Source organism: Penicillium daleae, assembly GCF_028827525.1.
Source record: "Penicillium daleae strain IBT 16125 chromosome Unknown utg000006l_segment0_segment0, whole genome shotgun sequence".
NCBI classification, from domain to species: domain Eukaryota; kingdom Fungi; phylum Ascomycota; class Eurotiomycetes; order Eurotiales; family Aspergillaceae; genus Penicillium; species Penicillium daleae.
The window spans coordinates 3,206,623-3,232,682 of NW_026623154.1; the positions used below are offsets into that span (position 1 = coordinate 3,206,623).

Genomic DNA, 26,060 nt, shown 5'->3' on the forward strand with positions numbered 1-26,060 from the left:
TACTAACGTCTTCTTATAGAGAGAATTTCTACTGTGTTGATTTCCTCCTCAATGCAGGAAGAGCATGGAAAAAGAAACAAGCTCGTTATCTTCAGAGATTGTCATCAACACCATATGTCAATCTGCGGAATTGACATGACATGAACGAACTTCATAACGATCCCGCCACATAGGAAAGAGATTGGCCTGGGGAGACAACAATGAGGACCCTACAATCTCACGGAACGACAAAAATCAAAAAGCACAAAAAGAAAACTGTACAAACTATCCAGAGCTTAATCTTCAACGGGAGGTTTAGGATGGAACTCAGCATGTATCTATTACCTCAATATTCTTATCATGTGAATACGAGTCATGTCAAATTTTGAAAACAGTTCCATATGGTTCTGGTTGAATAGTGTAAGAGTAAGACTAAATGTACCGATGTTTATAATGGTCGTCATTCGATGAAAGTAGAGAGGAGGGTTCAGAAAGGAGCTGCTGATCTGAGGTTCCAAGGTTCTAAGGTTGGCGGTGACGGGTGGGTCTATCCTTACGTCAGCCATATTTTGCTCTCACCGCCCGGGGAACTTTTTTTTCTGCTGTTGATTTCTGTTCAGTGGATTGCGAGGGCAGCAGAGTCTGGGGATTTACTGGATCCATAATCGTTTTCTCCGTTGTGAGAAATTACAAGGGTCATTCAGTCCCTACACAGAGATATTGTCTCTGCTGTCATTTCCACAATGGCACCCAGCACATCCAAGCGGAGTGCGCCCAAGGACGACGATTTCGTCCTCACGCTGTCCGACGATGAAGATATTCCCCGATTCGACGACGAAGATAATGAGATTGCCGATGAAGCGCCAGCTGTCGACTCGAAAAAGCGCAAGCGCGAGGCCGAAACTTCCAAGGACAAGAACAAGAAGCAAAAGCAACAAGCCAAGAATGTGAAGGGCAAGAAGGGCAAGGCCCAGCCTGTGGTTGAGGAGGATGACGAAGAAGAGGAGGATGAAGAGAAGGAGGATATCCTGGGCGCTGATGATGATGCTTTGAACCCCGATTTCGAGTTCGACGTTGGTGGTGTGGCCAATCGCGGTGTCACGGAGGGCTTCGACGGCTGGGGCTTGGAGGATTCCAAGCAGAACGGCGGTGGTGACAAGAAGGCCGTGGATATTGACGACATCATCTCTCGGAGAAGGGAAAAGAAAGAGGCTGCAGCTAAGAAGAAGCAGAAGAAGCAAGCGCAAGAGGAGGAGAGTGCTCAAGACTCCGATGAAGAGGATCCCGAGGCTGATGGCGGCATGGAGGTGGACTTTGGGGACGACGAACTCATCGCCGAAGATGCTTTCGGTATGGGCGCTGACGGTGAGGATGAGAGCGAGGCCGAGGGCCCCGAAGTTGGCTCTGGGCCCGAGGACAGCGAGGATGAAGACGAGCAAGACGACGACGATGACGATGCTGCATCCGACAACGACTCCGTTGCTACTCCCGTTGGCCACCCCGACGATATCGGTTCTGACCAAGAATCCGACGTTGAGAGCCAGGTGGATGAAGAGGAGGCCGAGAAGCGCAAAGCCTTCTTCGCTCCTGAAGAGAAGGGCGACGACAAGGCCGCCATGGGGAACAGCACATTCCAGGACTTCAATCTCTCTCGTCCTATTCTGCGAGGACTGGCCTCGGTTGGATTCACCGACCCTACGCCCATTCAGCGCAAGGCTATCCCGGTTGCTCTTCTTGGCAAAGATATCGTCGGTAGTGCCGTTACTGGTTCCGGAAAGACTGGTGCTTTCATCGTGCCCATTCTAGAGCGTCTTCTTTTCCGTCCCCGCAAGACACCTACTAGCCGCGTCGCCATTCTGATGCCCACTCGTGAGTTGGCGGTGCAGTGTTACAATGTCGCCGTCAAGCTGGCTACCTTTACCGACATCACTTTCTGTCAGCTTGTCGGTGGTTTCAGTCTTCGCGAGCAAGAGAATGTGCTCAAGAAGCGACCCGACGTGATTATCGCCACGCCCGGTCGTTTCATTGACCACATGCGCAACTCGCCCAGCTTCACGGTGGATACCCTGGAAATTCTGGTTCTTGACGAAGCCGATCGTATGCTGGAGGATGGTTTCGCCGATGAATTGAACGAGATTTTGACTACGATTCCCAAGTCCCGCCAGACCATGCTCTTCTCTGCTACGATGACCGATACCGTTGATAAGCTGGTTCGCGTTGGTTTGAATCGCCCCGTCCGTCTCATGGTGGACTCGAAGAAAAAGACTGCCGTCACGCTGACCCAGGAGTTTGTTCGTCTACGCCCCGGTCGCGAGGATAAGCGTCTGGGATACCTGCTGTATCTGTGCAAGGAGATCTACACTGGACGAGTGATTATTTTCTTCCGGCAAAAGAAGGAAGCGCACCGTGTCCGCGTCATTTTCGGACTGTTGGGGTTGAAGGCTGCAGAGCTGCACGGTAGTCTGAGCCAGGAACAGGTAAGCCACGAAAATGCCGACCATGCCGCAAATACCGCACGGTCACAACTACGATCCTCTTGCTAATTTCGTGTCTCTAGCGTATCAAATCCGTCGAGAACTTCCGTGACGGCAAGGTCGCGTTCCTCCTCGCTACTGACGTCGCCTCCCGTGGTCTGGATATCAAGGGTGTGGAGACCGTTATCAACTACGAAGCCCCTCAGAGCCACGAGATTTACCTGCATCGTGTCGGTCGTACCGCCCGTGCTGGTCGGTCTGGTTGTGCCTGCACGATCGCCGCCGAGCCCGACCGCAAGGTTGTCAAGCTGGCCGTGAGGGCCGGGAAGGCCCAGGGTGCCAAGATCGTCAGCCGAGTGGTCGAGATGGCCATTGCGGACGCGTGGGCGCAAAAGGCCGACGATCTGGCCGACGAGGTGCAAGAAGTCCTACAAGAAGAGAAGACCGAAAAACAATTTGCACAGGCCGAGATGCAGGTCAACAAGGGCGAGAATCTGATGAAGCATGGCCACGAGATTATGAGCCGGCCGAAGCGGACGTGGTTCGAGACGGAGACGCAGAAACAGGCAGCGCGCAAGTTGGGGCGGGCGGAGTTGAACGGGCCAGAGTCCAACTCGAAGAAAGAGAAGGTCAAGTTGAGCAACAAGGATAAGAAGCGGATGGACGATGCGAAGATGAGACATGAGGGGAATGCTGGGTGGAAGAAGGGCAGGTCGGAGCGAGATGCTCCGAAAACGAAAGGCCACGACAAGAAGAAGACGAAGAAGGGGAAGAAATAAGCGCCTGGGCCACGGCGATGGACCCGAATGTTGTCGTTAGCGGCCGTCTAGTGTGATTATTGGGCCTGCATCCCTGCAAACCTTATATAGATGGAGCAAGAGAGACGAAGAGGGGACGCGGATAGGGAGGGAAAAGGGCGCATTCTGTGAATATTCTTGGAATTGTCATCATCAAGATCATCCTCTTCTGTATGGTAGTTAATCCTGGGGGGAACGATCTCTATCCTCAATAGCATTTCTGTTCTTTTTCTAGAACTATTCTGGATGACTCAGCACATGTCTCTCGCACAGAGTTTTATGTAACGTGGATAATTGCTTGCGCTGGCCCGGATCCTCGATCTTTCGAGTAACGATCTCCACTGGGCGTCTTCCAGACGCTTCGATACGTCCGAGGATTTACCGCAATTGGCATGCCGATCGCAACAACTTCCCGGGTACCGGTTCCTCAGTACAGTACTACTCCGTACAAGGACATTGCTTGGATTACGACACTAGTCTCCAACTGTACGGACACTACAGTAGATGGACCTCCCGACTGCGCAAAGTCCTGCAACTGCTCACTTTCCCTGGAGATGTTCCTGTTTTATGCTCCACTCCTCAACCAGCTTTGGATCCGCCATTCGCCCAGCAGATGGGCCTGACAGTGCCAAGGCGAGAATCGAAACCAGCCACGACCTCCTCCCATGCAGCATGCATGCGGCCAATTGGGCTATTCCGCCGCAGACGCACGCTCCAACCGTCCACGATTGGCTGGCCCTGAAGATTGGATCCCCAAAGTTGCAGAGGGCGAGCGAGAGGGAGGGGAAGGGCAGGAGGACACACGCTTTTGGCGGTCGAACCGTCTACCCGTTGGCGCAGCTCAACCAAGGCACTGGAGGACTCGATCGAGTCGTCCCGAGTCCCGACTCCCGACGTCAACGCGATCTCACCAAGAGAAAGAGAGAGTATAGACGAAAGCCCTGCGAAATCCGCTCTCTCTAAGGCTGGCCCGCTGGTCCACCCAAGCAAGAAAAAGGTTAAAACCACACTCCCCGCGATTATTAGCAGGTCGCCCCACGCAAAAGTGTCGCGCCGTTCGGAGTTCCCAAAATTTCGCCGGTGATTCCCCTCGTCCTCTTCCCCTCAACCCTTTTCTCTCTCTCGCTCTCTCTTTCTGTTCTTCCCTTGGTCATTGCCAATGGGGGTCGCCAGTATTGAGCCCCCTCCGTGAACATCTTCTTCCATCGATGGTGGTCGAGGCCTCTGGCATGTCCGACGTGCCTATTAAGAGCGCGCTTCCGCGGAAGAGCGCCTTCTCGTGTGAAGCGTGCCGCAAGCGCAAGGTGGGCTCATATTCGGGCAAATTCCGAGATCGCTAGAGGCGGATCGCCGCAACAACTGAGCGCTGAGACTGACCGTCGGATATGACAGGTTAAATGTAACGGAGCTAGTCCGTCATGTTCTCGATGCGCCGCACGAGGCGAGACCTGCGTCTACAGCTTGTGAGTCCTTTGGTGCTTGTCTTTGATTATGGACCTTGGACCCTGGCCTATCCCCCGCAGTCCTGGATCACTGGTGGCCGTTGGCTAATTGATGGGTCTTCCCCCGCGCTTCCTTTCTAGGGCTCCAACTTTATCTTATACAAAACAACTCGAGGCTAGAGTGGCCCAGCTTGAAGAGGCTCTGACCAAGCTGCGTGGCCAACAGGCTGACGCGGAGACACGCAAGGGGAGCTCTCCGGCATCGGTGGCGGAATCTAGCTCGAGCGCCGGCCGCAAACTCAAAATCGAGAACGACGACACCCAGGATTTAGCTAGGGAGTTCGATGGCTTGAACGTGGAAACCGACGGTCGCATCTCCTTCCACGGACCGACCAGTTTATTCCAGCTTCCAAGTGGAGTGGTGAGTGAGACGACATCGACGACTCATGTCGCTCAGGGGTTGGAAGCTCGTAAAGAGCGACTGATCAACAGTGCATGGCGGGAACGAGCTTTCGAACAGATGGCTGCAATGCCGGTAAGAACTTCCTGCAGTAACAAAAGGTTCCCGCATTTCAAGCTAACGACGATCGATTCATCTATCAGGAACCATTCCAGTACTTGCTTGATTCTCATTGGTGTTGGATCCAGCCGTTGTTTAACTTTGTCTATCGCCCAGCCTTTACCCGTACGTCTTGTCCTAATTCCTTCTCGGCGGTCCCTTGGCATACGTGATTCCAATACTGATTCCCTACGTATAGGTGATATGAAGATCCAAGGCCCGTATTACTCGGATGTTTTGATGAACGCCGTCCTCTCCCACTCCGTTCGTTGGTGCAAGGCCGAACCCCAGATCGGCCCGCTTCTAGAGTCATTCGAAGGCGGCGCCCAATTTTATCAGCGTGCAGTATTGGGGATCTTCGACTCGCTTAAAGTCGGCTATGCTAGTGTACCAGCCATCCAGACGCTGCTGCTCCTCAGCGCGCAAGAATGTGGTAAAGGTAACCGAACGCAAGCGTGGCTGTATAGCGGCATGGCGTTCCGAGTTCTGGATGATCTGGGAATTTCGATTGATAGTCGCAAGTATCTCGGCGCAGCCCAGTTGAGCGACGAGGATATCGAGATTCGGAACCGCCTTTTCTGGAGCTGCTATTTCTGGGATAAGATTGTGTCTTTGTACTTCGGCCGGGCACCGACGATGCAACATTCTCGCGTCAGCCCACCCCGCATGATACGTAAGTTTCGACCAAGAAGACGTACTCGGCGAAGTTGCTGACCAGCTGCCATAGTGGACGACACTTCTGAGATTGAAATATGGACTCCCCACGGTGTCACATTCCCTGATGGAGCCCATTATCCACCAACACAGGCGCATTCAACCTCGTGCTTCATCCAGACGTGTGGCCTTGCCGAGATCTTGAATCAAATATTGATCCACATTTACGATCCCATGCGCCAAAGCACAGAAGGGGAGTTCTTTGACTGTGTCCAGGAACAAGCCAAGAATTTGAGCGACTGGTGGGATGAGCTCCCCGATTACCTGAAGCTTGTGGCAACGGATCTACCCTCATATTCCCCACCAAGCCACATTATGACTTTGAAGTGCGTTTCCTCATGAGAAATTTTGTTAGTACCCGCTAACACCTGCTTTTAGCTGCCTGTATCATACCGTCAATATCTTGCTTCACCGCCCGATTCTCTGCTCTCGTGCGTTGTTGAAGACTCGACAAGAGCCATACGATAAGAGTCATCTTGTTCAATGTATGGCCTCTGCAACTTCCATCCTATCTCTCTTCGATCTGTATCGCCGCACGTTCGGCGATAACCATGTCGTCCTTTCCCTTGCCTACAGCATCTACACTGCAGCATCCATCTTCTTGCTGGAGATTCAGGCCCTCAAGTATGCAGCCCCAGGAACTCTGGACAAGCTCAAGTTCTGTATATTCGCACTTGAGCGTGTCAAGGGGTCCAATCCCGTCATCACCACCGCCCTCAGCCTTGTCTACCAAGAAGTCCAAAAGCTGCAGATCGATATCCACCTCCCGATGCCAGTCCAACTCCCGAATACCAATCAACAACAGCCGCCATCTCAACCTCAACATCCACCTCCTCACCCCACCCAACAAAGCCAATCACCTGTCAGCAGCAATCCCTCCCGCCACGTCTCCCCGAACATTCCGCATCAACACCAGCGCCAGCAAAGCCGCGCAACAATGAGTACACAACCCAGTACAACCGGGCCAAGTGCAAGTGCCTCCATGATCCCCGAATACAACACATTCCAACAACCGGTCGCCGGATTCGACCTGTCCCATATGGGCGATATGCCGCAGATGCCACCAACCCATCTACTAGGCGGCATGCCCAATGCATTGATGACGGTCGATGACCCAAGCGCATACGAGATCACGCCGGAGGTATACGAAGCGTTCTCGTACGCGCAACCGATGTCGACGACTATGACCTCATCATTTGAGGGTCGCTGGACGGGACAAACCCAGTGATTACGAGATGCACATTTCTTTTTGGCGGGCTTTGGCATTTGGTTGGGTATTTTTGGTTCTGATGATTCCCGAATAGTACTTGAGCGTTTGAGATTTTGGAATTGAAGTATGAATGAAAAAGTTTTGCATGGAGTTCGGTTCTATGCGAGATTGTACATATTCTATTTGTTGATGGTGAGGAATCAAACGAGTGATTCGGACGTGTCAATTTCGGTGCATATTGTCAATGGCGTACGGAGTACTCCGTAAATCGAACAGCAAGATATCAACTTAGGCACCCACCTGAAGGCTCCAAGGTTCGCTGACTTTTTTTCCGATTTATCGAAAGAACAAGTTGTCGCCATGTCAACGGTATAGTGTTCACTCGATCGGGTTAGCCTGTTGACAAGGCTACAATGTGCGCCATATTGAGATGAACACCTCATATGCTGGGGAGTGCTTTAATATACCCCGTCCGAGCAACAAGCGATCTCCATCCGACAAAGCCTACGGCTAAAACGCCTCTGATCTGTCCTTGCAGCTTGCCCCTGCCTGGTACAAGCAGACGCATCCGCGTCGACGGAGATGGAAATAATGAATGGTATGAATTGCGAGGAATCATTAGCTTCGAATTCTACCCTATACTCTTGGGACTTCTCAAGACATATTTGGCCGACATCTGTAGTTTTAGAAAACAATCCAAGTACTCGGACTCGACCGCATCATCTTTGATCTGAGCAGCGGATCCGCAGTGACTTGATTTGCGGTGCATTATTTGGATGGCTTGTGTAGGCTATTATCATGAAGCAAGCTCAAATTCAAAGTACGGAGTGCCACATAACTCTTTTCTCCATTTGGAACATGGGGGGTTCGAACTCGCATTTAAAAGCGCTGCCTGGTGTAGATGATGTTGGTGGTGATCTGGCCCCACCGAATGAGGCTCTTAAAGTAGTAGCCCTCGCCCCGACAAATACTGTCAGACTGATTCAATACAAGAAGCCAAGAATTCCCCTGCAGCTACCAGGCTCAATTATTCCCAAGTTGGTCAGTTACGAAGACATATCGGTGTCCCACTCTTCTATTGCCACTCATGATGGATGCCACTTTCGACGAGGAGCCTGTCTGGATGTAAGCTGCTTGCTCAAAGCGACACTACCCCTGACTTAACCCCCTCTTTCATAGTACCAACGACGATGCCCTGTCGGTCATATCAGACCACAAAGAACCGATCGAGCTCCCCGAGCCTCCAAAACCAAAGACACCCCGATGTGGAGAAATCTTTCGAACCACTCGTCCCGAAAGCTGGGCCATAGACACGGAGGGCACATGCCTGTTCTGGGTTAAACCCAGACTCTCTTTTCAACTACAACAATGCTCTTCCTGGAATACAAGTTCCACCTTCCAGGCATTCAATATCTGGCGTCCAGCATCATACTTTGGGCCCACCCTCACGCAGCTAGGACCGGACCCAGTCAAGCTGAACAGCGAGGACCTCATTGTCACCAGTTCTGACGATGACACTGAAACTCTCAAGTCTAAAGATACGGGGGCTATCCCCTTCACAGAGGACAATGTCATTGCCGCTATTGATATCGATCGCCCGGGTATCTTTTGCTGCCGTGTATGCTTCTCATACCGTGGGCAAGTAATCCTAGCCAATGGCGAGCGCTGGAAATTCAGCGAAATCGACATGGATTACTATCATTTTACGCGCGAATACGATCAGACCAATCCAGATGGTGAAGAAAATAGGCCGAGCCTTGTGTGGATGCTCTACGATAGCTCGAGGCCGGTACTGACGGATGGCGTCCCCGAAGATCTGCCTTTCAACATGGATCTTGAGACCCGCATTTGTATGGTGAAAAGGTCTTCCTGCCTTGGGGATCCTTGTCCGGATGGAGGGCCCGTTCTTGCGGTGATGAATCGAAATGGTATTGTTTGCTGCGACGGGGTTGAGAAGAACACGGAGATCGCGACGAGTAGTATTCGGGAATTAGTTCTAATGACGGCCCTTGCGGTTGCGCAATATGAGAGATGGCTCGAAGGTTGAAACAACAAACGGCTGCGAGTAAATGAGAGATAGGGAGAGAGGAAATGCCATGAATTCGTGAATAAATCGCTACATGTCATCTTGAATATCTAAACTACCATCCAAAGGTCTCTTGATGCCAAATAACCTCTCGACCCTTGGTGACCCATTTGCCAGCATGAGCACGTAGCTCGCGTCCCATCTCTCGAGGACCGCAGAAAATCACCGCAACCCGCTCGTCAGCATTATATCTGAATGTTTCATCGACAATATCCTTCAGGTCAGGTCGCCCAGCCAGTGGTTTCACTCCTCCGACCATGTCGCTGGATTCTTGTAATTCATTCAACTCTAGGCCTTCAGCATGGACTGTGTCATCCAGGGCATTCCTTCTGAGGCGATGCCGTGTCAAATAAATATGAACATTCGAGCTTTGAGAAAATGCCTGCTTTTCGTAATCTATCGCCCAGCTAGCCTCAGCAGCTGATCTGAGAGCCCAAGTGAGGTTGAGTCGATCCGACCCGCCAGTCTCCAGTTCCAGCTGCTCCTGCAGAGCCCAATAAACGGGCAAGATGAATGTCCCTCCGATACCTCCTGCCACGAGTAGAATACGGTCAACACTAGAAGCAAGCTCTGCGACCGGTAAAGCCCCTCCGTATGGCCCTTCTATACTGATCAAGGGGTGAGTCTTGAAGCGATCCGCGTGAGTCCGGAGCGTTTGCGTGGTAGGACCGCGTCGGGCTCGCAGAACGAGCGCGATTTCATTCGCTGTAACCTCTGATACCGTAAAAGGATTGGAGAGAAGGCCTTTACTGCCCGTGCAGGTCGGGTTGGAAGGGATAGATAAGTACACGTGCTGGCCAGGTTTGGCCTGGAATCGCGCCGACTTGGTCGAGGTCATAGGGAACCGTATCTTCAGCAACTCCGTATGAGGCACCTGCTCAAGGATGGCAGGGTCTGTGACCGTGTCCATATATCGGAGAACTCGATCAATGATGAACAGTGCCAGTGCTTCAGCAGCGTACAGTCTGAGTGGCTTCGCATGGAGAAGCAGCAATGGCCAAATCGCCAGCCCAAAACTGAGATGACAGTAAATAAATACGCGGTAACTCCATTTTCGAACCCTTTCAAGGCTTGTGGATGCGATAGTCGCTATCAAGGATATCGATATTAGCCCCGTGATAGGATGTTGTTGCCGTATACGATCCGCGAGAATCCCATTCTGAACGAAGTAATTGATATACCATGTTCCATGGAGAAGCAATAGGATCATAATGACTCGGCCGCAGATTCGATGCCAATGTATAAGCTGCTCGTGCGAAGAGCCAAAGATGATAACAAGCGGAGAAAAGCGAGTGCGCATCGACAGGAGAAATAGAAGAGGCAGCTGGGCTGCGGCCACACTTCCAAAACGTTTTGTGACATGGAGATAGTCTATTGCCAGAATCAGTATCGCGGAAGAGTCAATTTACAGTCTCCGCTTAGAGCTATAAGGGCCTTCTCATCTCCTTTACAGGGGGTGCCTCTCCAGGACCTGCACCGCGACACAGGGGTAAATTGCTTACCGTGGCCAGTCTGAAGAAAGCAGAGAATGAGGAGCCAAAGAGTCCAAATGACCGCAGCGATCGAGTGGCCTCTCAATCCCCAGTTTGGAGTCACTTCCCCATTCAACCACCACAGCAATACCCTGCACCGACTGCCAATCGCTTTGAGCGAGACGCCATGGGATTCTCGGGTTGATTCGGTGTTGCCTGGCTCTTTCAGGGCAGAGTATGCGACATCAACCGCCCCTGTCCTAGCGAAGAGCCATGTACATAGCCGATACAATGCATAGCCAGAAATCGGGATCAGCACCGATACTTGCGAGATATACGCATATTGAGAGAGGAGTTCTCGTCGGTGGCTTTTCTCGTCGGGGGTGATATCCACAAAATGGTAAGGCCAACCCATTCTGAAAGTCCGCTCGGTCGGCTCTTCGATGGAAGAGGTTTGCTCACAAGAGGAGCGCGTTACTTCCTTCACGCATCGGGAGGCTTTTGAACGCTCGAGGTTGGGTTTACGATGTCAAGAGGTTCTTTGTTTCTCTTGTCTCGTTGCGTAACCACAAGTGGAGAGCAAGTCCGACATCTCCGAACCCCCCACTCGTTCCGATTTGGGGTCTAATCAGCAGCCAAGAGAGAGCACGTGGGAATTTTATAATTTCCAGCTCATAAATCCAGCATTGCATGTATAAGTCATGCTTCCGATAGTTAGAAAAGACGACCGGAAGATTTCAACTTGTCTTTATTTTTATTTATTTTTCTTCACGTTTCCTATCACCCGTGCTGTGACCGTCAGTGACTTGTAAAGGAAGAATGTCGAGACCTGCATAGACATATCCCAAAACAGTGATTAATAGCAGCCCTTGAGAGCCAGATTGAAAGAGGTTTCCATCAGTATACCAAGAGTTGAACAAAGAACAGATACCTGAAGTCTTGTTGTTTGTCATGTTTTACTCCTTCTACTTCTAGATTTGGTCTGCTCAGCTGCTGGACACGGTTGCAATGATCGAGTTCTGTGAGCCCATCCATATATCGTGATATGGGCAGGGGTTGTCATTGAATAAGGCAACTTTGAACTATGAAAAGATGGAAGCTTCCTAGAGGTAAGATATGAAGAGATTTGGGAGGCTATCATTGACACCCCCTGTACCTCAACCTTTGACTAGCGGCAGATAACGTCGTAGACACCTGGCCCCCAATTACCACTATTTAGTCACTTCTACCACTTCTTACCTTGCCTGCAGAACTTGGCCCTTGTGATATTTTGTGTTCAGTTCACCCTCTATCAATTGATCATTGTCATGTCATTTGAGATCCAGCCATGTTCTGCAGCCAATGCCCTCGGCCTGTCAACCACGATGATGGGCGCCCGTCTGACAGACCCCCACTGGGCATTTCTGTGGGAAGACCCGAATCCTCAAGATATCATAGCAAGAGGTGCCCTCCGCGTCCCATGGAATCTGGCAACAGGCAGAGACACCAAAAGACATCAAAAGGTGATTGATGTCGAGACGGGTCAGATAATTGGTTTTGCAAGGTGGATTCTACCGGATTGTCTAGCAAAGCAAGGCAATGTTTGGCTTGAAGCTCAGGCACCCGAGGGAACTCAGTCTGAACGAGAAGCGTGGCAAAGACAGTACAAAGAGAATACAAAGGGCGGCCGTCCCATCGGTATGAAAAGTGGCGAGTTGATGAGCTATCGCAGTGCGCCTCTTGAAGTTGTTGATGCTCGGATTATGCGGGATGGGCCTTTTCTGAGTAACCTTTTCTTGAATTACTTGATGGCTACCAATTGTTGCTAATTCATTGTTCTAGCCCTGGATTATTTGACGACTGATCCTGCCTTTTGGAGACAGGGTATTGGCAGTATGTTGGTGCAAAGCGGCTTAAAGGTTGCTGATCAGTATGGGATGAAAGTCTACGTTATGTCGGAGCCAGCTGCGTTGAAGTTGTATCTCAATCATGGATTTGAGTTGCGCGAGACTGTGTCCACTGATTATTCCAAGTATGGTGGAACAGAGCCTACGATGGAGCATTTTCTGATCCGCAAGCCTCAGACGAGACTTTGATTTATTGGACTGAACAATCTCGTGCCCTTCTGAGCAACTGAAAGGATGGGCAGGAAATCAAAAGATACATGTACAGACTCGTAAAGATCAGATTAAGTACAAATTATCGAATAAGAGATCATACACCATGCAGTTGCCAAACTATATCCAAAGGCTATCCGTCGAGAAATGGAGTGTTCATGTGCTGAAGGTAGTGGGTATCCGGGTATCCAAATGGTAGATGATGCAAGAAAATATTTACGATGTCACTCAACGGGACCTGAAGATATTCGGCTCGATCGTCTTTCCATCCTGGACAGGAGAGGTAATTGCCTCCCTCGTCTCCGATGAGTCATCAAAATAGCTGGGGTGAGCGCGCCAGCGGAGGTACCATGGCCCAGCAAATAGCTCATCCATCCGCTCAATCGGGACCTGGGCCGTCTCCGGCATCCAAATGCCAAGAATAATCAGGCCCAACGTGCAGATGATCGCCCAGAACAGATAAGCGCCCCACACATTGAGGGAAGCGAACATGTTCGGCGTAACACGCACAACGGCAAACTGGAAAAACCAGTGGAGACCCATGCTGATGGCATAGCTCACATTGCGGATCCGCGTCGGGAAGATCTCCGTGCCGTAAAGGTAGGGAATAGTGCAGAGACCGATCGACCAGCCGACGGCATACACAAAAACGGATGCAATGGCCGCATCCGAGGCAGACTTGTTGCTTGCGGAGCCAGGCTGTAGTCCCATATAAACGCCCATATAAATGTGCGCTGCCAGCTGCAGGGCAAGACCAGTCAAAGCGCAGCGTCGGCGACCGAAGAGATCGATCAGACCCCAGGTAAATGCCATAGTGAAAACGAGCTTGACGATTCCATAGGCGCCCGAGGAAATCAGCGACTGGCTCGAGCCACTGACACCAGCGTACTTGAAGATGCTAGGCACGTAGTATGTTATTCCATTGCCACCGGTCCACTGAGCGACGGTTTGCATAGTCATCAGTAACCAGAAGCGCTGGCGGTAGTTAGAATTCAACTGAGATTCCTTGAACGCTTGCCAGTGAGAGACAGACTTCAGGTTTGCCCGCTCATCCGCCTGTCGGTCGATTTCCTCAAACTCCGCCTCGACGCTCTCATCGTCGATTGATTTGCCTCGCAGAAGGGCAAGTACCTCCTTTCCTTCTTGATGGCGCTGCTGCGATACCAGGTACCGAGGGGTCTCGGGGCAGAGGAATGACAGGCCAAAGGCGATACCGACAGGGACCAGTGGTATGGCCTGGACTAGCCGATATTGGGTTCGCGTGGCGGCCATGTGGAGATTGGCGCCATAATTAATAAAGAAGCCTAGTGCGGAGAGAGGAAGATAGCGCGTCAGATAAGATACCCCAGGTAGAAATTTTCGGGCAACGAAAGTGTAGTTTTGACTTACCCATGGCGAGCACTGCCAGCAGAATCACCATATACATGCCGACTGCCAGACCTCGCGTAGACCGAGGCGCCACTTCCGATAGATATAACGGCGAGGTGACCGTCAGCAGGCCAGCACCGAGTCCAGCGAAAATGCGGGCAAAGAGTAGCAAGCCATAGATTCCCGACGAGAAAATCTGGATGAAAGTCCCAATCGCCCACACGAGGCAGGCCAGTCGCCAGGAGATGAGGCGACCAAGGCGATCATTGAGATCTAATCCTGCTAGCGCACCGAATGCTGCACCCAATACGTTGAAGGAGGTAATGTTCGCAATTCGATTGGTCAACCCCGTAGGATCGTTCTTCCAGTGTGATTTGATGAGGTTAAAGTCGATCATGAAAGATGCGAGATTGACGCTCGCACTATATCCTCCCTCGTCATAACCTGTGATCATTGGAGGAATCATGTCAGCTCCTCGACCTTTGCTTACTCTCGTTTGTCACGAACGCCATCCACATTGGGGTTAGCAGATTAGTAGCATACCTTTAGGGATACTCCCACACGCGATGACGACGATCACCAGTGCATAGTAAGGGCTGGTCGTCCACCGCGAGCGTTCCAGCCATCGCATGATGTCGTCCGTGGAGGATTCCCACCAAAGCCCCGGCTTAGATAGCTGTGGAGAGCCACAGAATCTGGGGAAGCTGGAGGACGGGACGGTCGGCAACGGGTGGGTTGGTTGAAGGGGGAGGGTAATAATCGCGAGGAGGCGCATGTGGATAAAGGGCGAAAAAAAATCGCAGGCGGCGACTGATCTCGGCATCCCGTTGGGTCGCGCAAAGGTCTCTCGGTCAACGTCCGACAAGCTTTTGCTTTCCCTCATCTCGCCTCCCCTGGACTTCCCCTCTCACCAAAACCCCCCGATCGTCGCAAATGTAGGGTCGTGGTACTGGATAATATATCCCAATGATCCGAAATGCGCATGTGGTTACATCTGCTCGTGCAATGCCTAAGCCGCTTCTTGACCAGACAGACATGACTTTGCTGACCGAGCCCCATACCCATACTTCTTCAATGCCGGATTGAGCCGCGGAAACAAGCGAAACCCACTTACTCTTTGAGTGTCTCAGGGCTCCGCAAGACGGTCAAATCCTTTCAAAGGCCTTTGCCTCCTCGTGGGTGTCTTGCCTCGGTCGCTCTTGATTGCGCTATGGGCGTGAGAAAAGGGGGACAAATCAACAAAGCAATTAAAGACCCAAAGTCCGAGAATGCGACCCGGGCCCTTTTTGCCATGCCTCGCTGTCACCAGTAGGCTGAAGTCGCCATGCCAGCTGGCTTCCGGACGACTTCCGCTCTGATGCTGCTTCTACACCACCTCGCCATCTCTCGTTGCCACTGAGAGACTGTGAACAGCCGACGACTGTGGGTCAATTTTAAGGCCCGCTCCCGTGTGAGAGAACGGCACACGGCAAAAACTTTTTAAATAAACGACTGTTTTCCTCGCTTTTCAGGCCTGCTAGGCCCATTACTACGGACGTTGACCGATCAGACGAGACGGTATGATACCGATCAGGCTTGCCCTCAGGGTAAGCCCCAGCATCAGATTTTGCTCATTTGTGAGTTGTACCCCCCTAGGGCTTCGGGCCTCACCTTCATCGCTCTGTTGAGATGGTCCTTTCGAGCGGCCTTAATCTGATATAAAAATTCTCCTTCACGATGCTGACATCACCTCAGCCTCATGCTGCTATACTCGGAGGACCCCCGCGGATATCACTCACCGCAGGGCCTTCGACTCGGGTTAACCAGCGTGCGGTTCATGCGGCAGCCGCAGCAACTACGACTACAACATCTAGTTTACCCTTGCGACAGAGGCTTCCTCCTCGTTCATGGGACAGCCATATGCATGTCGTTGAGCCTCAGCGTTTTCCGGTCTCTCCGTCGGCAGTATATCAACCAGAGGTTCATACCCTGGCTGACGCTCTTTCGTTCGAGTCCTCCTTGGGCGTCGAGAATTTGGTCTTTGTTCAGCCATCTATCTATGGAACTGACAACTCCTGCCTATTGGCGTCTCTTGAAAAGCTCGGTCCCTCCCGTGGACGCGGTGTCGTGGTGGTTGACCCTGCCACGATCCAACCAGAGACGCTGGACGAATGGCACGCAGTTGGAGTCCGTGGCCTTCGAGTGAACCTGCAGTCTGTGGGAACGGTGATGGAGCCAAGCGAGCTGGAAGAGACATTACTTCGCCATGCTGAAATTGCCCGCCCTCGGAATTGGATCATTGAGGTCTACATCCCGCTGAAGATGGTACCCATGCTCGAGACCGTTGTCCCTCGTCTTGGTGTCCCCATTTGCATCGACCATTTCGGAAGCCCCGAGCTATCTTGTCTATCTTTGACCAAAAGCAACATCCCTTTCGATCCATACAACCTCCCTGGCTTCACTTCGTTGATTTCGCTACTCCGAGCCGGAAACACCTACATCAAAATATCCGCGCCTTATCGACTCACAAAAGACCGACAAATGCGTGATCTGAAGGCGATGGCACGCGAGTTCCTGGCCACAGCACCGGACCGGGTCATATACGCCACGGACTGGCCTCACACTCGCTTCACTGGTGTCGACATTAGCCCGTTCACCGAATGGTGCTTAGACCTTTGCATTCACGATCCCGAGTTGGCGGAGAAATTGTTTAGGCGGAATACTGAGCGGATGCTGGATGTCAACTCGAATTAAATTCGACACCTCTATTTCCACTTGCTGCTTCTTTATGAGATTCAGCTGTACATAGCATTATCCTGCATTACGGTGTGGCGTTTGATTGTTGGAGCATCATTATATCCATTTGCTTTTGGGGCCATGTCGGTCCTCCTGTGTTACTTCGTCCATCTCCTGAATTCATCTCAGCATGACCTCTTTTCGCAGTCACCGAGCACGTTCGTAAATATTTTAGCATGTGAGATATTCTTGTCATTCCGGTATATGTTCTTCCATATTTTCTCAGGGGACAGTATTGACATTGAATAAGCTCGCATACAACATCTTTGCCCGTCGTAACTGAACGATAACATACATTCATGAACGCGACCACGAGTCTCCTCATTTCAACCTTCCAACTCAAACGTCCTCGGCATTCTGGAAGATAACGTGCGAGGTACAAATCTTCTTGGGGCCCTGGAAAGAACATCAAAGTACTGTTAGTCACATATTTCGAAGTTAAGCAACAAACATAACAAGCACACTCACAACAGTATAGCAGCAAGCAGGACGCGACTGATCCTCGCATAGCTGAGGTTCGGTCAATTGCTGGCCTAGGGCAAGCACATATTGTTAGCATCTTCGAATACATCTGGTTTGATAGAAAACAGCAAGACCAGAGCCAGACAAACTCACAATCCAGGGCCTCATTCGCCTTTGGATTGCCTCTCGCAGGCTTCATGTCACGACAACAGAAAGGGTACTGTATCATGCCGGTACGATCGGCTGCGAACAGGCAAGACATGTTAATCTTGTTCGCAGCCGACTCAACAGCCAGAGTAGTCGCGAGAGCGACGATGAAAGTAGAGACACGCATATTGTATGTCGACGGGGGTGTATAGTATAGTTGAGTGGCAACTGTTAAGACTTGAAGGCGATTGGGGGTCTGGGAGGATGGGTGGTTGATGTATACTCGGGGAAACTCTCGAAGCCAGGCACCTTGAAGGGCTACGCAGGAGTGCGAAGTGCCTTGCTCCATTGGCCAGGAAGGCTAGACACTTGATTCTACGTTGGCATGGGGGTGTTCCGTGACGGACTTGATTGGATGGTTACTAGGTGGATGGTATATCCCCTTACATTCCCGATGCTCCTGAATGTGGGCAGGCCGGTAAACAAGGACCGCTCGTGCGTGTCGTGCCTCGCCAGGGGTGAGGCCGCGAGGCAGCCATCCTAGAAGTTGCTGATTGTTCCCTGGTCACATTTGAGTGATTATGGGATCGTGTTTTAACCTGGCTTCGGTTTGCCAAGGGATATGATTATCCCAGAGCACACTGGTATGAGTCCAAATCTTAAGGCATGGCGCGAAGCCTACTGCAGGGGCCGACGATCACGTGGAGCTCTGGATCTGGCTACATGACGTACTGAGCCTGATTACTGTAGAATGCTTGATGCCTTATTGCCTTGTATTTCTCCTCAGACGGCTGGTAATACATCTACCAACGCCCTCATTATTGCTGACCATACACAACTCTTTATGTCTCAAGCACCTTCACTGTTCTTTCTATCCACACACTACCCCATGAACTACATTCGTTCAATTACCAAAAAAAAAAAAAAATTAATATATCATGGTAACTGCCATCGATATACCCGTTAGACAGATAATTGTTTCATCTTCTAACGGCCAGGAACTGACATCGATCTCCCAACAACTTGTTCATTGTTCTGTTTTGGCAAGTACGTAATCTCTCCCTTCTTTTTTGATCTACCACCTAGACATCTCGGTTCTTATCATCGAGACAAACAATTCATACTTCCTGCTGAGTGACGACGCAGTATCGAGGCTCAAAGCGTATATCGAAAGTTAGGGTCCGAATCACTGTGTGCTACAATATTCGCGCCATCTTCCGGTCTTCCATGCTGAAGATCGCGGGCCCGGTTTTCGCGGAGGAGGAGGTAGGCCATCAACAGAGCACCAAAGCATGCCACGAAGCATAACGAGCAAGACACCATGCTGCCCATAAAAAATTGCGGAGAATTCTTGCTGGGGTACAAGTAAGACCCTGCAATTCCTACCCCATGGGTGATAGCAATGACAATTCCGATTCCCACGCCACTCTTCGTGTCACTAGCGAATGTGCTTGGAATCCAGGCCAAAATAATAGGGAATGTCATGTATGTTCCCTGTTCTGTGTGTTAGCAATGGTGATCCGAGCTTAATGGTGGCTCAACTCCAGTCATGGTCAGACTTACCACAACTATCAAAAATGTGCTCGCATAACGGGTATAATGATCATGCAGCAACCCCAGCAGAAGGTACCCCACCCCCGAGATACATCCTCCTGCAAATATCGGGAGACTGCGGTTTTACGTAAAGTCAGAAATCCAGGCGCTAATGATGAGACAGATATAGGCCGTCACATAAACTGGAACAGTCATAAGATTGGCTTTTGCGCCCGAGTATCCGAGCACCCTGACGATGGTGGGCAGAAAGACCGAAATCACAGCCAAAGATAGAAGAGAAAGGCCCGCGTGGATGAAGGTGAAAAGGTATAGGCGATAATCAAGCAAACCACTACCCATACATCGCTGCTAGTTACAATTCTGGACATGGCTGGTCCGACGTACACTAACTAGTCGATGAATATCCGTGGATAATAGAGTCCACAAGGCACGGCCCTTATTTAGCTGCATGTTCGAGGTGCGGATTCCAACCTCTTTTTTACGGATATGTGCAACGAATTCCCACGTTGAGTCTCTGAGGATAATCCCAACGTAGCACACTTCCTGTCCCTACTTGATATAATGCGTAATGTTCAAATCCCGAGTGAGGGTTTTCAAAATGTTTTATATAAATTTGCGCTAATTCTGGACGAGGGGTCAGAGCACGGCATTTCTATGTTGATTTTTAGTATCGTCAGCTTGGATGACACGAGGCTTTTTTCTGCCCCGAACTGAAACCCAACTCTACGTAACAGAGAGCAAGAACGAAATGGTGCTGAAAGTAGACTGAGAGCAAGTCTTGAAATTCAGAACCATCGAAGGATGGTCTGCTCGGTCTCGGGTCTTTTAGGTCAGTCATAAGTACATTTAACCTTCATCCGCCAACAGTAATGTAAATTGTTCATACACGCCCTGTCGAGGCGGTTATTCCACCATCAACCACAATCTTTTGGCCCGTGATGTATGACGCCTCATCCGAAGCCAAGAACAAAGCTGCCTTTGCCACGTCCCAAGCATCTCCCATTCTTCCCATTGGGACTTGACCGTCACGCTTCTTCATGTAAGCTTCTTCATCTCCACCGGGAGAATATCTCTGAGCCAGCGCTCGGGTGTAGGGCGTATATATCAGCCCGGGGACCACAGTGTTGAGTCGAATTCTTTTGTCCGCATATATGATGGCTGTCGCTTTGGTGAATTGCATAATAGCTGCTTTAGTGGCCGAGTATGCAACTTGTGGTTTGCCGATGTATCGTAAACCTGCAATGCTAGCAATATTCACTACCACGCCGCCAGTGTCCTGCTTTTCCATGACAGGTAAGACATGATGGCAAGTGAGATAGAGACTGTTCAAGTTGATATCGACCTGGGCATTCCAGATCTCTTCTGACATGGAAGCAGGGCATCCGGGTTCGGAGCGACCCACATTGTTCACCAGAATGTCTATGCGGCCGTACTTCTGAACACATTGTTCGACCAGAGACTTGACAGACTTCGAGCTGGTGACATCCGTTTCTACCACATCACAAACACCGCCTTCTTCCTCGATGCGATTTTTGGTACGATTGGCGGATGAAAGTGATCGATTTCCGCCAAAAATGAAAGCCCCCTGGCGAGCGAACTGCACAGCAATGGCCGCACCAATTCCCCAGCCCTCGTCAGTCGTCTGTCCGAGGCCGGTGATCAAGACAATTTTTCCCTTGAGGCTCAACATGGTGGTGTTTGTTTGGTTTGAATGATCATCTTTCCAATAACCACGAAGGCGGCCTTTAAGTACCGTCCGTAAAGAACCTGGAGACGGATGACATCCGCGCGTGCGGATAACCCTCCGTCTATTGGGAAGCGACCCTTAAAAACAGCCCGGACACCACATGCAATGCTTCTAATTCTGTCGGATACATTGAAACATTTCCATCGAACATGATGACAGATGAGCGACCCGTCAATCAGGATTATTACCTGGAGCAGCCGATCGTTTCAGCTACAGGGATGCGGCAGGGGCTGACATCGTACGGAGATGCCCACTTCTCACTTTTTCTGCGGAAGGTTTTCATAAAGGCTCTAGGCTATTCAGAAGATGCATTGTCGCGTCCAATTATCGGAATCATCAATACAGGCTCTGGCTTCAATCCTTGCCATGGCAATGCACACCAACTCATGGATGCAGCTAAACGGGGGATTCATCTACAAGGTGGCATAGCCATTGATTTCCCCACGATCAGCTTGCATGAAGGCTTCTCGCATCCCACCAGTATGTTCCTTCGTAATTTGATGAGTATGGATACGGAGGAGATGATCCGGGCACAGCCAGTTGATGCCTGTATCATGATCGGCGGTATGTACAAATCGACCCTCCTGCTCAATTGACCGCTGATTGGTGAATTCCAGGCTGTGATAAGACGGTCCCAGCACAGATCATGGGAGGCATATCTGCCAATAAACCAATTCTTCCTCTTTTGACAGGTCCCATGATGCCTGGAAGTCATAGAGGTAAGCGTATTGGCGCTTGTACGGATTGCCGAAATAACTGGGCATCCTACCGAGCCGGTTCAATCGATATGGAGGAGATCATGGAGATGAACGAAGAGCTAGCACCGACAGTAAGTATAGTTTTCTCGATCGGGAGATAGGAGACTTGCTAATATTGAGGCAGATTGGCACGTGTGGTGTAATGGGTACCGCGAGCACAATGGCTTGTATCACAGCAGCCCTGGGGTTGATGCCCTTACAAGGAGCTTCTGCGCCTGCTGTTTCCGCTGCTAGGCTACGTATAGCGGAGCAGACGGGTCAGATGGCCGTTGCCGCTGCCCAACACCAAAAATGCCCGCAAAGGGTTCTCTCGGTCGAGTCATTCTACAATGCGGCAATTGTCTTGCAGGCTATTGGGGGCTCGACGAATGCTATGGTCCATCTCATGGCTATTGTGAATCGCCATCCAGATATCAAGGGAACAATTACCCTTAAAACTTTGGACCAGATCGGCCGTACAACCCCTTTACTGGTTGATCTCAAGCCTAGCGGCGACAACTATATGACCGATTTCCACAATGCAGGCGGAATGCTCTGTCTTCTTCACAGGTTGAAGCCTCTCCTATATCTTTCAGCAAAGACCATGAGTGGGGAGACACTCGGTGAGGTCCTAGAAAAAGTCCATTCCGGGACTTTGAATATTCACGCACTATTATCCGTACACTGGACAACCCTCTATATGCATCTTCCGCTCTTATTGTGGTCCGAGGGAACATTGCTCCTGACGGCGCCGTTATCAAAGCCGCTGCATCGAAAGACAAGCGGCTCCTATATCACAAAGGACCTGCAGTTGTCTTTGAGAACCCTCGCGACCTTGCGTTGCGACTCGATGATCCGAATCTTGATGTGTCGGAAGAGTCAGTTCTTGTACTGAAAGGCATTGGTCCCATCGGTAACCCGGGAATGCCTGAAGCGGGGATGATCCCCATTCCTCGAAAGCTAGCGGTACGGGGAGTTACGGATATGCTTCGTATTTCGGATGGGCGAATGTCAGGAACTGCAGGTGGTACCATTGTTTTACACGTCTCACCCGAATCTGCAATTCCTGATTCACCCTTCGGAGTCATTCAGACAGGTGATATCATTGAGTTTAATGCAGAAAGGAGAATTCTGAGACTCGATGTTGACTCGGCCGAGCTTTTGGCCAGGCTCGCACAACGCAAGCTGCAGATCGAAGGAGACGGAGGTTCAACATGGAAAGATCGCGAGACCAGACGAGGATACCGTGGTCTCTATGAGAGGACGGTGAATCAGGCTCATGAGGGGGCTGATTTTGCTTTTTTGACAGCAACGGGCTCCTAGGAGACCTAAGTGTAGACAATGTTATGGTATATGTGAACGCAACGCCTCATGTAGAGAATTTTCAGTGACTAGGGAAAACACAAGAATAGAAGATTCGTTCCAGATTATAATCCCAGAAATTCGCAACCGAATAAGACTCAATCCGTTTAAACATACAGGCCTGTATAATTCACTTTCACCGGGTCTTTTCTATTCTGTCTATAATAAGAGCTATACATTGCATCGGTGATAGAAGGATGGTGGACTCTCATACCCCAAATCACTGCCTAACGTACTTGGTATGCGAGCCCTGCACGACGTTCACGGTTTCTTCCCCGACTTTTTTACCGATGGTAATTGTAGTGAACGCCAACGTTTTCCCAATCTTCAAAATCTTCCCTTCAATCTCGAGTATATCTCCAATTTGGGCGGTCGAGATATAAGAAACAGATAGATCCGTGCTAACACCAGTAGCATTGAGGCCGGTCGATGCAATTGCCATGCCCGCAGCCCAGTCTACCACACATGCTGACAATGTGCCATGTAGGGTGCCTTTGGAGTTGACATGAAGCTGGCGTAAAGGTAGTGTGGCGCGAATCAGGCCATTTTCGGCATGGTAGATACTGATTTCATCGAGGAGCAGATTATAGATCGGACTATTGCTGCGTTGGCGGGCCCAAACGCTCGCCACATGACTGAGCGTGGCTTCCATGGAAGATGGTGGGTTGAGATACTGAATTGGGTTTTGAGGATTTCAAGTCTTGGAAAGTGAGGTGGGAAGAAATGGCCCCAGAAGGAATAATTTCGACGTTGGTTTGAAACTTCCCTCAACGGCGCAAGCGGGGCACATCCGCGTAACGGATGGGACCCGATCACCAAGTGGCAAGAGTTTGATTGCCAACATCAAAGCGCGCCTATAAGATCCTCGCAATCAGAACAGTCTTTCCATGGCTTGAGGCTAGATCTCGAAAGCCATTCATAGCATGACATATACTTTCGGAGCCTCTCCGCACGACTTGCTGACTGGAGTCTGAGTGGAGCCATGAGCTTCCTCTCTTCCATCTACCCCAGATTTACCTTTACGGCGAGTTGATACTCCGCTTTCCCTAGTTTCTACATCTATATTTAAAATACTAGAGTCAATGGGTTATAAATTCCATGGCATATCCTGAGTTACTGTCTCCTGTCCTTGCTCAATCACCTTCGGTCTACAAATCTAATCATTGCATACTTCGTTGAAGTCATTCATTCGTCATGGCTGGAGGGACCAAGAAACCTGTCAACATCTTCCGACTGAAAAACCTGGGTGAGCCAAGTTCAGTCTTCAATTGGAGACTATGGTCTTCAGTTGTATCATTCGGCTTGATGGGCGCTGCGAGAGGTGTCGACGATGGTTTAATAACAGGAGCTTTCAATTCGAAAAATTTTCAAGAATACATCAATTATGGTTCGTACAGCAAGGTGGAAACAATTTCCGAGTTGAGAATCAAGGGACGAGCTCATCCCGCTTGGACATGAATATAGTTTCTACCGTTGATTCAGCACCCAGCGGGCGTCAACCGCTTGCCCGGGGTAAATCCGCCTCGGATGTATCCCGTCGCGACTTCGATCATCGTCGTCCACGGTAGGTCTGATTCTTCAGCCGCTTGGTTGCCAGATCTATAGGGCCAAGGTTTGAGACCATTTTATATCAACCTCTCTATTATTGAGCTTTTGGCTTGAGATTTCTGCTTCACATAAAACCCACAGAACTTTACAAACCATGGCCAATCAAACGGAGCAAGACACCGTTACCGTTCTAGAGGCCAAGGTGTGGTCAACGATGCCCGCCCAGTTTCGACACAGTGGCAGGACATCTGATCACTCGATCAACCAGAAACTCGGTCGACTCCTCGACTCATTCATCGAGGGCCCAGTGTTCGTACCAGGAATGGCCCGTTTATTCCTTGCAGACATTCCCTATGGACGGATCTTTTCGATTGACACGAATACCCGCGAATGGTCCCTGGTAATCGAATATGACGGCGAACCAACGGGGCTTGCCTGGCATCCGTCAAATCAAAAGATAGTCATCGCCGATTTCAAGCAAGGCATTTTGGAACTGGACGTCCATAGTGGCGAATTAAAACCCCTGGCGGCGAGATACCACGGTGAGCGATTCAAGGGACCAAATGACTTGGTTATAGCGGCAGATGGTAGCATCTTCTTCACCGACCAAGGCATGACAGGTCTTCATGACCCCACGGGACATGTGTATCGATTGAGTCTAGAAGGCCATCTGGACTTGATTATATCGAATGGTCCATCACCAAACGGTCTGGTCTTTAATCTCAATGAAACCGCGCTGTTCGTCGCAATGACCAGAGATAACTCTATTTGGCATGTACCCTTCCATCCCGACGGCTCTGTTCAACGTGTCGGGCGATTTGCGAGCTACTACGGTATCGGGGGACCTGATGGGCTGGCACTAGATTCTGAGGGGAATCTGTTCGTGGCGCATTCGACTCTTGGCAAGATCTTTTAGCACCGGCCCAATGGAGAACTATGGGCTAAGATCAATAGTCCGAAAGGAATGTCAACAACGAATTTGACTTGGGAGGGTCCGGCGTCTAGAGTTTTATACATCGTTGAGATGAAACTGCGAGTATTCTGAAAGTGAATTGGCATTGTGATGGCCGGATATCAGGAGGAAAGAATTAGAATCGCCCGTAGGCTTCAGTGTTGCAAAAAATGTCAATAATAAGATGCTCCATCATAGGTTATTGGCTCTGGGAATGTAAGCGTTAACGGCTGACATAGTGGCCTTTGTGCAGACAGAGAGCGTCCACCGAGTGGCCCGTATTGGCTCCAGTGTATCCGATCATTTGACGGGGCTCCATTTCCAGCGGTGTGCGTGGAGTGTCTCACGTGTTGATTTCTCAGGACGCCCAGGAAACCACCATCTTTCCTGTGCGAGAGTCCACGTATCCCGTGCAATCGGTTCAGGCAGCCATCAGCCAATCGGCTTCCTGTGATGGCCCATTTGTTGAGGCCCAACGCTTAGCTAATCCTCCAAAAAACAGGTGATCGGCGCTGATTGGCTCTCCCCAAATAAACACCCCCGCCCCGCCTTGAATCCCCCCTCTTCCCTCGTCCCTCA

The 26,060-nt window shown here is 50.6% G+C and overlaps 11 protein-coding genes across 11 annotated transcripts; 6 read left to right on the forward strand and 5 right to left on the reverse strand.

The window, feature by feature from the left end:
- Positions 1-722: 722 nt before the first annotated feature.
- Positions 723-7,193, forward strand: drs1 (putative ATP-dependent RNA helicase DRS1; the record flags this gene model as incomplete). Its single annotated transcript, XM_056910230.1, has 9 exons — positions 723-2,456; positions 2,537-3,165; positions 4,503-4,554; positions 4,643-4,713; positions 4,834-5,227; positions 5,296-5,377; positions 5,451-5,924; positions 5,979-6,291; positions 6,344-7,193. 9 exons carry the CDS (start codon positions 723-725, stop codon positions 7,191-7,193), a joined length of 4,599 nt encoding a protein of 1,532 aa, XP_056765934.1.
- Positions 7,194-8,265: 1,072 nt separating this feature from the next.
- N7458_006849 (uncharacterized protein) lies at positions 8,266-9,222 on the forward strand (the record flags this gene model as incomplete). Its single annotated transcript, XM_056910231.1, has 2 exons — positions 8,266-8,300; positions 8,355-9,222. The coding sequence occupies 2 exons, from the start codon at positions 8,266-8,268 to the stop codon at positions 9,220-9,222; spliced, it is 903 nt and encodes a 300-aa protein (XP_056765935.1).
- A 94-nt stretch (positions 9,223-9,316) lies between these two features.
- Positions 9,317-11,148, reverse strand: N7458_006850 (putative metalloreductase Fre8; the record flags this gene model as incomplete). The annotated part of the gene is made up of 2 exons (XM_056910232.1): positions 9,317-10,632; positions 10,764-11,148. 2 exons carry the CDS (start codon positions 11,146-11,148, stop codon positions 9,317-9,319), a joined length of 1,701 nt encoding a protein of 566 aa, XP_056765936.1.
- Positions 11,149-12,040: 892 nt separating this feature from the next.
- Positions 12,041-12,808, forward strand: N7458_006851 (GNAT family N-acetyltransferase; the record flags this gene model as incomplete). Its single annotated transcript, XM_056910233.1, has 2 exons — positions 12,041-12,497; positions 12,555-12,808. 2 exons carry the CDS (start codon positions 12,041-12,043, stop codon positions 12,806-12,808), a joined length of 711 nt encoding a protein of 236 aa, XP_056765937.1.
- Positions 12,809-13,057: 249 nt separating this feature from the next.
- N7458_006852 (uncharacterized protein) lies at positions 13,058-14,972 on the reverse strand (the record flags this gene model as incomplete). The annotated part of the gene is made up of 3 exons (XM_056910234.1): positions 13,058-14,133; positions 14,219-14,641; positions 14,741-14,972. The coding sequence occupies 3 exons, from the start codon at positions 14,970-14,972 to the stop codon at positions 13,058-13,060; spliced, it is 1,731 nt and encodes a 576-aa protein (XP_056765938.1).
- A 941-nt stretch (positions 14,973-15,913) lies between these two features.
- Positions 15,914-16,930, forward strand: N7458_006853 (Amidohydrolase 2; the record flags this gene model as incomplete). The annotated part of the gene is made up of 1 exon (XM_056910235.1): positions 15,914-16,930. The coding sequence occupies one exon, from the start codon at positions 15,914-15,916 to the stop codon at positions 16,928-16,930; it is 1,017 nt and encodes a 338-aa protein (XP_056765939.1).
- Positions 16,931-17,311: 381 nt separating this feature from the next.
- N7458_006854 (uncharacterized protein) lies at positions 17,312-17,930 on the reverse strand (the record flags this gene model as incomplete). The annotated part of the gene is made up of 3 exons (XM_056910236.1): positions 17,312-17,368; positions 17,441-17,505; positions 17,588-17,930. 3 exons carry the CDS (start codon positions 17,928-17,930, stop codon positions 17,312-17,314), a joined length of 465 nt encoding a protein of 154 aa, XP_056765940.1.
- Positions 17,931-20,015: 2,085 nt separating this feature from the next.
- On the reverse strand, positions 20,016-20,825 carry N7458_006855 (SDR family NAD(P)-dependent oxidoreductase; the record flags this gene model as incomplete). The annotated part of the gene is made up of 1 exon (XM_056910237.1): positions 20,016-20,825. The coding sequence occupies one exon, from the start codon at positions 20,823-20,825 to the stop codon at positions 20,016-20,018; it is 810 nt and encodes a 269-aa protein (XP_056765941.1).
- Positions 20,826-21,031: 206 nt separating this feature from the next.
- N7458_006856 (dihydroxy-acid dehydratase) lies at positions 21,032-22,942 on the forward strand (the record flags this gene model as incomplete). The annotated part of the gene is made up of 4 exons (XM_056910238.1): positions 21,032-21,446; positions 21,500-21,711; positions 21,765-22,189; positions 22,255-22,942. 4 exons carry the CDS (start codon positions 21,032-21,034, stop codon positions 22,940-22,942), a joined length of 1,740 nt encoding a protein of 579 aa, XP_056765942.1.
- Positions 22,943-23,201: 259 nt separating this feature from the next.
- Positions 23,202-23,633, reverse strand: N7458_006857 (PaaI family thioesterase; the record flags this gene model as incomplete). Its single annotated transcript, XM_056910239.1, has 1 exon — positions 23,202-23,633. The coding sequence occupies one exon, from the start codon at positions 23,631-23,633 to the stop codon at positions 23,202-23,204; it is 432 nt and encodes a 143-aa protein (XP_056765943.1).
- Positions 23,634-24,683: 1,050 nt separating this feature from the next.
- On the forward strand, positions 24,684-25,445 carry N7458_006858 (SMP-30/gluconolactonase/LRE family protein; the record flags this gene model as incomplete). Its single annotated transcript, XM_056910240.1, has 1 exon — positions 24,684-25,445. One exon carries the CDS (start codon positions 24,684-24,686, stop codon positions 25,443-25,445), a length of 762 nt encoding a protein of 253 aa, XP_056765944.1.
- Between the last annotated feature and the right edge of the window lie 615 nt (positions 25,446-26,060).